The sequence below is a fragment of the Meleagris gallopavo genome, chromosome 2, assembly GCF_000146605.3.
Source record: "Meleagris gallopavo isolate NT-WF06-2002-E0010 breed Aviagen turkey brand Nicholas breeding stock chromosome 2, Turkey_5.1, whole genome shotgun sequence".
Classification (NCBI taxonomy): domain Eukaryota; kingdom Metazoa; phylum Chordata; class Aves; order Galliformes; family Phasianidae; genus Meleagris; species Meleagris gallopavo.
In genome coordinates this window covers 7,702,668-7,716,469 of record NC_015012.2, presented here as the reverse complement: position 1 = coordinate 7,716,469, position 13,802 = coordinate 7,702,668, and the positions used below count along the sequence as shown (strand labels likewise).

The 13,802-nt window shown below is 42.6% G+C and overlaps 1 protein-coding gene across 9 annotated transcripts in view; it reads left to right on the top strand.

Moving 5' to 3' along the window:
• Positions 1–13,802, top strand: part of EHBP1 (EH domain binding protein 1) — a 190,508-nt gene that overhangs the window by 147,199 nt on the left and 29,507 nt on the right. For 5 of the 9 annotated variants that reach the window (XM_019612557.2, XM_010706460.3, XM_010706459.3 and 2 more), the window contains 3 exons: positions 1,253–1,400; positions 8,612–8,728; positions 11,430–11,557. In XM_019612557.2, coding sequence (XP_019468102.1) covers positions 1,253–1,400; positions 8,612–8,728; positions 11,430–11,557 — 393 coding nt within the window. The remainder of the gene's footprint in view (positions 1–1,252; positions 1,401–8,611; positions 8,729–11,429; positions 11,558–13,802) is intronic. The other 4 variants (XM_031552304.1, XM_010706463.3, XM_010706465.2 and 1 more) reach the window with 2 other exon arrangements.

The window sequence follows — 13,802 nt, the reverse complement described above, 5'->3', positions numbered from 1 at the left end:
CTTGCTGCTTGAGGATTGAATTACAGCACACCTCTGGGCTAATGGTTATAAACAGAAAGTCCCATTAGGGCTGCATTCTGATTCACTCATTTGCATTTCTTCCATTGTGCGGAGAACAATGATGAGTAAATAGCTACAAACAAACAATTTACATGGAAATGGGTAAAATGTACCTAATTAGTATTTTGCGCTTGTTTTATTAACGATTGCTTCAACTAAATAGCACTTAGCAGAAGCCCTTAGCAGGTGTGGGATGCCGGTGGGCAGCCTGCCGGGCCGGGCATCCAAAACTGGCTCTTGAGCCATCCCATTGAGCTGGCACTGCAAGACCTGTCCACACCTGTTGGCCACACACTTATGGGCACATTGTGCTGGGAGCCGAGGGCCGGCCAAGAGAATGGAAACAGTCCTACTGGGCTTTTCCCAACCAAACCTTGAAAAATGAGTGTTTTGAAGATGGAGATAGGCTTACTTTTCTTAAACACATCCTCGTGCTGGTATTGTTTCCACCATAGTGTGCTTTCGAAACTGGGCTCATTTGTATAACTGAAATGTTGCAGTGCTTCTGCGGTAGTTCCATGCTTCAGGAGAGCTGCGCTACCTGAAATGATTCCCATGGGATCTTTTCTTTATTACTGGCCAAATACCTCAACGATGGTGTGTGTTCTAACATGAGGCAAAACGGTTTCCACTCTGGCATCTATTGCTCTTTTGTTCATTTTCTTTCATTCATTTCCATTCCTTTATTTTATTAAGAGGATTTATCTGTTGAAGTCCAAGGGTCAGGTTCTTCTCCACACTGCAGATCTGGGAGGTGAGCTTGGTGGAGGGGCTAACCAGGAGCAACATCTGGCTTCTCCTGTCCATGCAATGAGAGAATGCTACTCAAACAAGCAATTCAATTCAGTAAAGCCATTTCCGTAGCCATAGTGAGACTTTCTGAAGTCATTGCATTGAGACAAAAGTTGCTGAGAATTTTTGTCAGTCTTTTTCTAGAGCATAGTTTGTAGATTCTTTAACTTGTCAATAATTAGGTTTCTATTGCAATAATAATTCGAGGAGCGCTTTAAAAAAATCTGATTCATAGCAGTCTTTAAAAATTGTGGTGTGACACCCAACTGATACCGAGCATCCTATTTATAATGTGGGCCAAGCACCGTGCTGTAAACCAGTTACTATCATGATGATCAGATTGAGAATGAAATTGCATTTCTGTCAATTACTGACTTGGCAACTGTTCAATATATCTTAGCAGCAAGATGAAGAGCGGCGTCGGCAGCTGAGAGAGCGAGCTCGTCAGCTAATAGCAGAAGCTCGATCTGGAGTGAAGATGTCAGAACTTCCTAGCTACACTGAAATGGCTGCAGAAAAGTTGAAAGAAAGGTCAAAGGCATCTGGAGGTGAGCTAAGGAACTTTGTATCTTATCCCCATGGCAACCTAGAAGCCAGAGAAGACCTTTTTGGGTGTCACTTTTATTCATGCTTTGAAACCTTGTGTAGGTAATTGTTCATCAGGTGCACGTATCAACAGGGTGGCCGCAGATATGCGACCTGAGTCGGGGTTGTGTCATTTAATTCCCAACAATTAAAAGAAGAGCAGGTATGTGAACGGAAGAGAAAGTGTTCTGTGAACATGTAGCTCACATTGGCCCATTTGTATAGATGTGTTATTGCCTATAATTTTAGTAGAACTCCATGGTTACTGCTTAACATCTCTTCAGTATGTAGCTTTTGTAGGAGCGCAGACATATTGTTTGGGAAAAATGACATCAGAAGTACTTTAAGAGACTTTATTTTGTATCAGATGTGTTCAAAAGACTGCTTTGGAAGAAAATTTTAAAGGAGGTACGTGGGAGGTGGAGGCTACAACCTTTTAATTTTAAATGGCAGTCTTTTGACATACCACTCTCCTTTACAGGTTTTGAGTTGTAATATTGCTATAATGTTATTAAACTGACTTTGAAATGTCATTAAAATTCAGATACCTGCCAGTGCTACGAGCTGGAGTAATGCAGTGTCACTCAAACACAAATGGGTACTGAACACACGTTTCAGTACAAGCTTCTTGTTCTCTCAGTGTTTCCTACATGTTTTAAGGGGAAATTGTGTTTCTCATACTCACATGCAATTGTAAGCCAAGGTGTCAGGAAAATTTGGGTTCGCTTTTACAGTCCATGTAAATTCAACAGCAAACATTTTTCAAATGCTTTATATACATACATATTTAAATATATTCGTATTGCACCCTAAATACTTCACTTCTGTTCCATTTAATACCAGAGAGAAAAGCAGTTGTGTTGTCTCTCTGTCTTCAGTTTTCTTCCCTTTGCCCCATAAATCAGGCTTGCCAACTCAATTCCTTTTTGTGATAAGTAGGGAAATTAAATTCTTGATGGGGAGGAAGTAAGACTTTGTTATGAACCAACAAAAATGCCTTCTCAAAGTTTGCTCACATGAAAGAAACTGCAACCTTCTGAAAAGGAGAAGAGGAGAAGATATATGAGTAGTCCTTTCCAGTTCCAACAATTTATTGGGAAAATTCAGGCAGGTGAGCCAAATCCAGCAGTGATCAGCGACAGCACAGAGTTGCCCACTGAGCTGGACAGGCTGTGGGAGCGAGATGGGACAACACCTGGGTATCATATAGGCCATGATCTTCATCCCTCTTCTCTATTTCTGACTCCCCATCACGGAATCATAGAATGGCTTGTGTTGGGAGGGACCACAAGGATCATCAAGTTCCAACCCCCCTGCCACAGGCAGGGCCACCAACCTCCATATCTAATACTAGACCAGGTTGTCCAGGATCCCATCCATCCTGGCCTTGAACACCTCCAGGGACGGAGCATGCACAGCCTCTCTTATTCAATTACTTTCATGCAGTTACACATCTGCTCCTCCATCCTTGCCGTCCAGGTAAGGGACACTTTCTGCATACATCCCAAGTGCTCAGCTGGGTGGTACTTACCCTGCTTTGTTGCGGTAGCTCACTTGAAGTGTTGCCAGGTAATATCCTGGTATGCATCTTTCTGGGGGGTAGCCTTCCCTGTTCATATTTTCCTCTGAATTTTTGCTCTTCTGAAGCTTTTGCTCTTCCTTTGTGAAAATGGTAAATAGTGCCCTTAGCCCTCATGCAAATGGCCTGGAAGTCATCTCTCGTTCAAGCAAGGGTATTTTCTCTGTCTGTGTTGGCTAAGATTCAAGTTATTTATCCAGGTTAACAAAAACCTAACCAAACTTCTGACATCACTGGCTTCACAGGGATTTGATCTCTGTTATGGGTTTCTCTCATTTCTCTAATACCTGCACTGTAATATTTCTTAAGTAGCCTTGCATTTTGTTATCAGCACTCAATCCTGAAGGATACCCTCTACCTCATCCCATTGTCCCGGAACATACATGTGATTCTGGAGCGAGGTTCCATCCCTCTGGGGTACATCTGTGCAGCTGCATGCATGCAAACGCAAGCTCTCCTTCCTGCAGCACCCGGGTACAGCTGCCAGGCATTTCCAGATGTTATGCAAACCTGTTTGGGCAGTGCATTGCCCATCTTTGCTAGATGATGCGCAGTGCAGCAGGCTGTCCAGCTGGTGCTGTTGTATGCTGACCAGAGCTTATGTACTCCCAGCCAGCTGCAGGAACAGAGTACAGATTTGGTATATTTATATGTGGATTGCATAAGCTCTTGGAGAGTTCCAGTGTTATTAAAGGATGAGACAGTGCATGCTTCTGCCACTCTGTTGGTAATTCCAGGTGCCACACTGCATCCCTTATGCCAGAAATTAATTCTTCTGAAATTGAGCAGTTCTGGGAAATGACATCAACACTTTATAAACCAGATAAATTGCTTCTGATTGCAGTCTTTTTCTTATTTGATTCCCTGCAAAAATCAGGATTTAATAGACATAGTCTCCTTTTTGTGACTGGATTCTAAATACTTCTCCTAATTGCATCCACACGTAGCAGTTCTTTTTCTCTGTGGTCCTGTATTCCCTGTACAGTACCCATGATAAGTTTATAGTAGTATGTCTTCCAAGCTGTCTCATCCATTATGTTTCATTAATCTCTTTTTTTGCATTGATTGCTACATTTAATTTACAGAAAGGGAATGTAGCACATCATTTTCCTCTCTCTTAATTCAGTTCTTCCAGAAAAAAGAAAAAAATTAAAAAGGTATTTCAGCTTTGGGATTTTGGAGGTTTTAAAGACTAACTTCTTGCTGGCTGTTGGTGAAAATCTGAACAGTGATTCTGTGCGCTTATTGAAAGCTTTCTGTTTTGGGACTGGTACTACATTCAGTTAAAAGGCTTTTTTTATTTGTGGTCTGTGAAAATGAGATGCCTATGGCAAGCACAAACTTTCCTGGATAAGCATCATCCTTTGCTGCGAAACCCAGTCATTTTCAGTAGGTTTTTTGGCACAAGAGACAAAATACTTCTTTCTGCCAACAGCCAGAGGGTGTGGGGTGGCACCTTCAGATTTATTACGTCCTGCTAGCTTCCGGCTGATAAGCAGATGCCTTGAGATGGGGCCAGGGACAATGCCGAGATAGGGATCCGAATATCCTCCCTCCTCCCAGCAGCGGTGGGGCAAAGCAATTGGCATCTTATCTAGGTACTGTCTGTGAGCAGCGGGACGCCCATCTCTCCTTTGGGATTGGGGCAGTGTTTTCTTTCCTCGCAGCATGTCCCCAGCCTTCCTTTGCAATGGTGTGTGGGTGAGGAAGGGTGGCCAGTGGGCAGGGACGGAGAGGCAGCTGGAGGGCTGACTGAAAAAGCACCCAAAACAGGCAAACTAGCAGGGGATAAGAAGGTGGACAGAAGAATGGAAAGGGAGAGAGACGTTAGAAGGGCAGAAACAGGAGAGAAAAAGAAGCATCCAAGTGTGTAGTGACAAAACAAAAGAAAAAGTTTTTAAAATAATAGAATTAAGAACTGGAAGAGTAGACTGCAGTTCCAAAACTCACCACGTGAGCCAGCTGGTGTTGCATTGCACTTTGATACTGTAAGTTTTCAAGGTGCATCAGAGATGCTATTTTTGAGGCAGTGATTTGAAGGGAGTGTATGTGGCAGTCTTGCATCATACTTGGTCTCCAACTTGTAAACCAGAGGTAATTCCTCAGTTTAATGTCTTTAACAGGCAGCATTTCTATCTGTTGGCATTCCCCACTGTTCTTTCTTGTTCCAGCATCTGATTTCTTGTACACTTGAAGGAGTGTTTCAACTCTACCTTTCTTCCATTCCCCCACCTTTCTTCTTTTGTTACTGTTCACATGCTCCTGTTACATCCCAATAGATTTAAGTGAACTTTGCACTTGAAAGTAAAGAAATTAAATATCTGAATTCTACAATCTTGAAAGATTTCCCAGAGAAAATGCTGGAGGCTGGAGATACCTTCTTCCCTAACAGCAAGTGCTGCTCTTGCAGCAGCAAAGGAAACTTACAGATACTTTCCCCACAGATGCAGTCCAACTTCCAGCAATGCTTTTGTCTTACAAAGGAAATTGTTCCTTCTTCATTTTGTCTGTTGCAATTCCTTCACACATTGATGGCTTATCTTCCACTATTCTGGCTTTTCCATATGGTTCCAAAATATTCTTATTTTACTCTGTGTCAGTCATCGCAGTCCGCACTCTGTAGATAATTCTCAGTGCTGTTCAGTTGTTGACTAAATTGCTTATCTTTAATTCTTCTTTTCTTTTTAATTTTTCTCAACTTGGTAAAGGTTTGTTGTCTTTCTAGGATCTCTATTGACTTATTTTTCAAGGAAGCAATTCTTGCACAGTCTTCTAATTCTGTGCCCTGCTTCTAGACCAACTGCTTTAAGTTTTTCACACTAGTAATCTGCTCTTTCCTTAGAAGATGTCTGTTATCTTTGTCATGTTGTTTCTTTTAACTTTGCTTCCCAAACACATTTACTTCTTTAATACACACGAAGAACATGGGACCTTGAGGGGAAAAAAAAAAGAAAAAAAAAGAGTAGTTTAAAACAAAGAAACATGGTCGATTTTGAAAGGTATTTGAAAACTTCTGAAATTCCTTGAAAAAAATGTTTTTAATTGGCAGTTTCTTAAACAGTGTCAGTGTTCTGATAATGATACTCAGTCAACCTGCCAACCTTAAATTGAATACTAAGTCAGGTCATTATCTGCCATTAGGAACTGGTGTCCTCGATGTTACCTTCTCTTTTGTTAACTAAAATTGTAGTGTTGAAAGCAATGCCTCTGATTTCATCTTGCTGTATTAAATTTAAAAAAAAAAGAATTATATAATCTAATATAGGCACTCAGTAACCAGCAGTCATCAGCTGAGGCAGTTCTGACACATCCAGCACCCTGTTAGGTTGCCTGCTCGTTGTGAGCTGACCTTGCTCACTGGCTCCCTGGGGTGCTTTGTAGGGACTGCAGTGTCCCTCTCCCTTTCTCTGCCACCTCTTCCAATGGTCTGTGCCCTTTGGCTGCTCTTAGCCCAGCAAGGAGCACCTTGGCCAGAGCGCCTTTGGATTTTCCAGCACCATCACGAGGGACTTCAGGTGGTATTTCCACATGAGAAAAAGATTGCTGATGCACTTTGAGGCAGTGTTATTTTAGAACCACTTCTGTCTCTTTATCTTCTGCTTGCTCTTTACCCCATCCCTCTGTCAATGTGATGATGGATCCACTGTGCCCCTCTGCTTCATACAGCTGCCTCCCTCAGATCACAGAGCCCACTGTGTTACCGTGAATGAGAGCAGGAAAAATACTGCAGAGAGTCCTGAGTGTTTTTGCCCAGCTGAAGAACTACCTGGTCCCGGGTCCTAGTTTGGCTGAGGAGAGCAGATCGCCATCCATCTGGTTCAAGCTGAGCCATTTGGAGAGAGAGCTGACATTCCAAAGACCAGCAAGAGTTAGTGGAGAGGAGCCCAGGGAAGTCATGGTGCTCAAGTGAAACGGAGGAGTCCTGCAGCATCCTACTGATGTCCTGCTGATGCAGACCGCTTCTGCAGCAAGCAAGCAGCCCGTACTAAAATAGAAACTTCTTTGTGCTTTTGTCACAGAAAGTCTTTCTCTGAATCGGCAAAGCTGCATGGAAGTCTGATGATTACAGAGGAGCTGAAGGTTAGAAAAGAATAGCAGAGGCACACACAAAAAAGCCAAAAAACTCCTACAGTGGGAATTGTAGGGATGGTAGAGATATAGAGGCGAAGAAAGGAAACGACCGTACGGTCTGAGTGTTAGCAGTGTGGGTCTGGAATCTGCAGGTCTGAGGATGAGTTTGGTGTACTGCAGAGACAGGCAACGAGCCATTGGCACCAACCTCAAGCCTCTGTTATTCAGGATTCTGGCATCTTGGTTCAACGTTTGGGATCCTTTTTGTTTAGGTGATGTCAGAGTGTATCAGTGGTCTGTAATTACAATCAGCATTTTTCCCTGTTGTGCAATGTTTTAAAGCTCCTGCAGTTGCTCTGTATGTATTCTTTCTTCTGGCATGTTTCAGCCTTCTCTTTTTCATCACTTTTATATGCGTGCATACATACATAGGAAAAAAATGTTCATATAAGTCTGAACAAGTGTAGATAGCACACGATCTGGGACTTAAAAGTGAGTGAATACAATGCAGCTGCATGCTTTGAAAATTCTGTTCTAGCGTTTATGGACCTTGTTTAATTTCATTGTATATTTGTATTGAACATGTGAGTCAGGATTATTCCTGGGATCTGCTTCACAATTCGACACTCGCTATTTGATCTTCGTCAGGTTACTTACTCTTTCTGCGCCATAATTTACCTACATCATCATCATCATTGTAATTACAATAATTAGCTACTTCATAAAACATTATGGGGCTAATTTACAAGTAATGTTCATGAGCCGCTCTGAGAAACCCAGCGGAGGGATGCCATAAAAATATCAAGTGTAATTATTATTATTATTTTATTTAAAGTCGCTCACAAACACTCCTGATTCAGAGCGCCGCAGCAAGGCAGCAATGTGGGAGGGTGCTCCTGCTGCACCCCTGTTTGCTAAGCATCACATCTCAGGGGGAGATGTTCCTGCTCCCAACAGAGGTGGTGGCAGACACAAAGGCGTAAGCAGGGTGCGGGGATCACCTCTCTGTGCTGTGCGGTGTCAGACAAGGAGCAGCAAAGTTCTCTGAGCTGGGAGCCCAGTGCTGGTGGCTGCTGCCTTTCTGGAGAGACCGGAGCTCCCAGTTTCTGCTGCTGGCCAGACCCGTTCAAAGCTGCTGTACGCCGGCATCAGCACCTTTATCCCACTTTGTGTTACAGAGAGCTGGGAGCCTGGGGAAAATCATTATGACTCAAGTTATTAGGAAGAGCACATGCGCTTTTTAGAGTTAGGCTGACACTCAGCGCAGTGAGCAGCCACTGCTGAGGCCAGGCTCTGCCTTTATTGTGACAGGAGCTTCCAGCAGAGCTCCCTGCCTGTGTATCGGATTGCATCAGTATAGAGATAAACCCATGAGTGGACTGGGTGAAATCTTCTTCCTCACTTACTTAATGATTTGCATTTGTATCATAATGCAGCTTGTTCTCTGAAGTGTTCATTTTTATTTTAGCTTTGTGGCGCATGAACGTAAGACAGTACTAACCTTAATGCTGTGTGTTCCTACAGATGAGGATGAGGATGATGATAATATTGAGATAGATACTAACGAGGAGGTTCCTGAATGCTCTGTTACTGGAGGTGGAGATGAGCTTACTAACCTAGAAAATGACCTTGATTCAACGGGTAATTTAAATAATGGCTATTTTGTGTATTTTGCATGACTAACACTCCGTCATCATAAGTAGTGATGTGCTGCTTCTTTCTGCCATAACTTTATTTCTTTGTGCCTTTTCACATCTTTCAAATCCTAATGTTTGTTCTTGGATATTTTGCATTCACGTTTGGTTGAAATTTAAGATCAGGGACAAGATTATTATTTCCAGTAATGGCAACTTTAAACATCTCTTCCTTTTTGATGGGGAAAAGGGCTTCAGTCTGGATCAGTTAAATGAGAGCAAATGTCTGTCTATGTTTTGAACAGAATTATTCCCATTTAATTTTTAAGTTGAAGCAATACTGTTTTCAGTAACACATTTTGAAGTCATTCATACTCTAGTAGAGGTGCTTGTGTTATCCATCATATTGTGTGCTGGTCCAATAAGAACAAATCATTTTAGTGGTATTTCTACCTCTTAAACTTGTAAACCGGCCAAAATGGAGCTGAGGTTCCTCCTCTACGAATGATAAACATGTCGGAGTTGTACAAGGAAGGGATTTTGTGCTCTGTACATCTGCTCGCTACCAGTAGTCCCGGGGAATGCTGAGGGCCTCTTCACAGTGTGATCTGACTCTCAGCCCACCACAAGCTCCTGTGAGCTTCAGCAGCCCAAAGGAGTGTGGCAAGCACTGGACAGCATCAGGAACCAGGGAGTGGAAGGGAGAGCTTCTTCCAGCAGCTGCTGACTTGGTTCAGCCCATGTCAGCTGGACCCAAGTCTGTAACCCGTGACATATTCAATTAAAACACTTCATTTAGTGTTTGCTCTTTGTTTTCTTTTTGTCTTTGTTTTTTTTTATCATTGCATCAGCAGTGATAGTTGTTCCCTTCAGTTGCATTAGCAAGCTGGTCTTCTCTTGAGTGTGGAAGGTATAAGTCCTGTCTTTTATTTTTTTATTTGAGGATATCCTAGGACATAAGAAAATATATTCAGTGTTTCCAACATTTGACTTCAGCTGATTTAGAGTAGCATCCTATAAAATAATTTTCCAATAAATTCTGGTTCATTTTAGGAGAGAGAGAAAATCGGTGAATGAATATTCCTGTCACATAGCCCCAGGGACTTGCTCACACTTATTTCTGTGGGCCTTTATTTCCCTAGAGATACCTTCTTAGGAATACAAAACACTACACAAACTTTCATTTCCACCATGGGAAGATATTATGGAGAAAAAGCTGAGACATGGTTTTGCAGGTCAATCTGTACACTAGCCAGATGGACAAGCAGCGATGTTCAAACGAGTAAGGAAGAAGGTGATCAGCAATACAGAAGGCAGCCTGGTGCTGTGATAGAAATCAGTGCACACAGATTTTGGTGGAATTCTGCCAATTCATACTAAGTTCTAACGAAGGCCAAATCCCTTGGGAGCAGCTAGATGCAGAACTGTGAGGGACATTTCACATTTTGAGTCATTGTTGACTGTTAATTAATTTGTCCCCTGCTGGATCTTAGTCCCTCCTGTCTTTCCCAAGAAAAGTTTTTTTTTTGTGTGTGTGTGTGTGTGTGTGTGTGTTGTTTTGTTTGTTTGTTTTTACTGCAGGTTGTTGGTTTTAAATATTGCATCTGTCTGTGTTTGTCTGCGCTCCTACCATACGCCGCTCTGAATGTATCTGATAAAATGTGAACCTCTTCTATTATAGTTACTACATGATGTTTATGTATAAACCCATGAGAATGTGCGTGTACTTACATGTGAGCCTCAATTAAGGGCACCCTGGCTGGGTGTGCCAGAGGAAAGGGAAACTATCCTTCGTCATCATCCAGCCCAACCCGCTGCTGCTGCAGGCAGGCATCATTTTGGTTCTAGCATGCCAAAAATACTTGGGCAAACATGAATCAAACCTTGGAAGGCAAAACACTTATGGCCCCACTTCCCTCACTAGTAAGCAGGGAAAACTCTGTAGGAAAGCACTGTGTGTGTAAGTGTGCTGCACGTTTGCACAGTCAACCCGCATGTACAGATTGAGCATTATTGGGAAGTAAAATTCTCAGCTGTCACTTATTTAGGCTCTGATTTGAGTTCCTAAATCCGATGGGAAAGTTCTGTGGGGTCCAGCAGGTTTTCAATCTGTCCTTTCAGTGCAGTTCTGATGTGTCTCACTGCTTCGACGTGTTCTATAAATCACTGTAAAATATTACTAGAAAGCTGGCACTTTTGATACTGCAATTGTAACGTTTAGAAGCTGTGCCAAGGAGCCTTAGGATGAATGAGTAGTTCATAAACTTGAGGGGTTATCAGTACATATGGTATGTGATAAATTGATGTATGTCATCTGAAAATAAATGGCTCTGTAAGTGTCTTTTAATTCCAAATCATAAGTAGGAATGGGTTGGGAGTAACTGGGCCTAAACATTGTCTGGTTTCTGTGTTTCTCATCTACCCTCTTCAGGCTGTGTGTACTTGCTTAGATGAGTGCTGTATTTTTTATGTATTGGTTTTTTTTCTTTTTTTAAGAAATATCTGAATGTAATTATGCATTACACAAATCTACACCAATCTGAATTGCAAAAGAATAATAATAATAATAATAATCCTTCTAGTTTCTGCTATTTAGTTGGAAATTGTAGTTAAGTGAATGAAATCTACCTTTTAAATTGGTACATTGTTGTGCCGACTCTGCATTTAAATGCATCTCACTCTGTTGTATGTGGTATTTGCATATTTAGCAGAACAAAACAGTAAGTTGGTGGATTTGAAGCTGAAGAAGACCCTAGAAACTCAGCCACAGGTGGCAAATTCACTCTCCAGCGCTGCTCAGAAAGCTGTAACTGATAGCTCCGAGCAAGATGTTAAAGTAAGTTTTGATTCACTCTTTTGTCTCAGTACCTGTGTGTTTTGATTTCTATTTGTACCTTGTGATGGGGAAAATGATTTCTTACCAAATCCTTAATGGCAAGAAATGCAGAGAATCTTTGTGGCATGGCACTTGCGTAGGTTGCAGTGCGCCGGGCTGCCTTTTTTTCCGTTGGTTAAGCAGCACATTTTCATCTCATTTTGCATCTCGATGCTTGTAACCGGCATAACAGCAGCAGACACAGGCATCACCTCCAAGTTGGCAGTGCTGGGGCTGCCACTTGGATAAGGAGCTCAGCGCGGGCTGCACCCTGCGTGCAGCGCTCAGCAGTGGGCTTCGGGAGCAGCTCTGGGCGCAGCGCTTTGCTTCCCTTCACAGCCTGGCCCTCTCTTTTCTGCTGCACTAAAACTAAGCTGCGTTCCATTTTAAAGCCATACATACTTGGGTACTTGACAACGAGCGCTCCTGAGAAAAAAAGAAACCAGTATGTGGTGCGTGCGGTTGTTCTGCCCATTCTAAACGTTCAGCCCTTCAGCAAAAAGCACGCACCACTCAATTTTCCGTTTCATTTTCTTAATTATGTTCTTACTATTATTTTTTGTCTTAAAGAAACAGTCCCTGTATGTCATGAATATCCCTATGGCTCTGGGGCACTTCCAGTTGGGTATAACTTTTCACCCACCTGCAGTCTGTGGGGAAAGCGCTGCTGACTGAAAGGATTTCCTTCCCCAGATACAGAGATGCTTTGAAGTCCCAAAACAATGACTTTCATTGCTTTTCCCTTACACTGTCGGTTCCTATAAATTGGTGATGAAAGTGTGTGGCAGCAGCAGAGGACTTTCGGTCTCTATCTTTGAACAAAAGGAAGCCTGGATCAAGTCTGATTTTTGCGTTCAATTTAGCTTTCTGCAGTGGATTTAATGCAAAATGAAGCTGGCCCAAGAATAATACAATGGATTGAAAAGGCTAACTGAATTAGTGGGCTTAGAGGAATACATTTGTAAAGTGGCAGAAGTCCCTAGTCATAAAAAGGTTTCTTAAAATGGGATTTACTGGCTAATCACACCGATATTTTAGCATGTTGCCAGGCCTAAAAAATTAGTCGTGTTTGTTTATTTTGGTAAAGACTTGAGTTTAGGCTGTCGGCTCGTTATTGTGCTGCTAACAGGAAACCACATTCTGTTTAGCCAGCATCATAACCGCCCGCCTGGTGCAGCCGACGAGCCCTCCGTCCAGTAGGAGCAATACTTTAAGCTTAATTCCCCAAATGAGGCCGGGGCCGCCTCCATTAGGGGAATGCAGCACCACCTCGTTGATGAAAAAGGGGTTTCTCTTTTCTAAATGGCTCCTGCCGCCGCGCCGGGTTTTTAAGGTGCTCCCACAAAAGGTGCGACTTAACAGTTTATCTTGAAGGAAGAGTTTGAAAGCGGCTTTATAAGGAATATATGGTGTCCATCTGTTCTCAGAGAGCTCTCGGCATTGAGTCGGATTTGTTTTTAATAAAATGCAGTTTACACGTTTATAAATGAGGCATTCTGTGTTTGTGGAAAAGGATAAACTGTTACCTTCCCTGGAGGATTGTGTATCCCCGGCCTCCTTGAGGCTAGAGAATAGGCCATTGGAGAACTCCCTCATTACCGATTGTCTCAATGCAGAGGAAGGGCAAAGTCTTGGTAGCTTTTGATAACCAGTTTCAGCATTCAGCAGGCTTAGCTATTAGTCATGCATCTTAGCCTTTCCCTATTTACTTTCAAAACACTTAATAAAAATAATAAAAGATTAGGTATAAAATGAAATATTTGTTTGGTACACAGCACCTCGGTATCTGCAGCTTCCACACACTGCGGTGGTTCAGTCTTCTGGGATATTTCACGTCGACAGAACCATTTGAATTTGTTACCAGTATTAACATAGGAAGCCCTGGAAAAAGATAATTGTAGTTTCCTTAGCTGTAAAGGGCTTACTTACAAATCTGGCTTTGGAAAGTTATAGCTGATGAAATGCAGTTCAGTGGGGTAGTATTATAATCCTACCTTTTAGCCTTCATCCAGCATTAGTGGTTTATCTCAATGGGCATAAAATTAGAAACTAGTTCTTCTTGTCGTACAAGGCTGGGGGACTGTAGGAAGCAGACAATTCCTTCCCGGCTGGCGGCATGGCACGGCACGGCTCTGGGCTGCGGCACGGCACGGCCAGTGCGGGAGGAGGGGGCCCAAAGAGCCAAAACCAACCGCTGCCTCCGCTC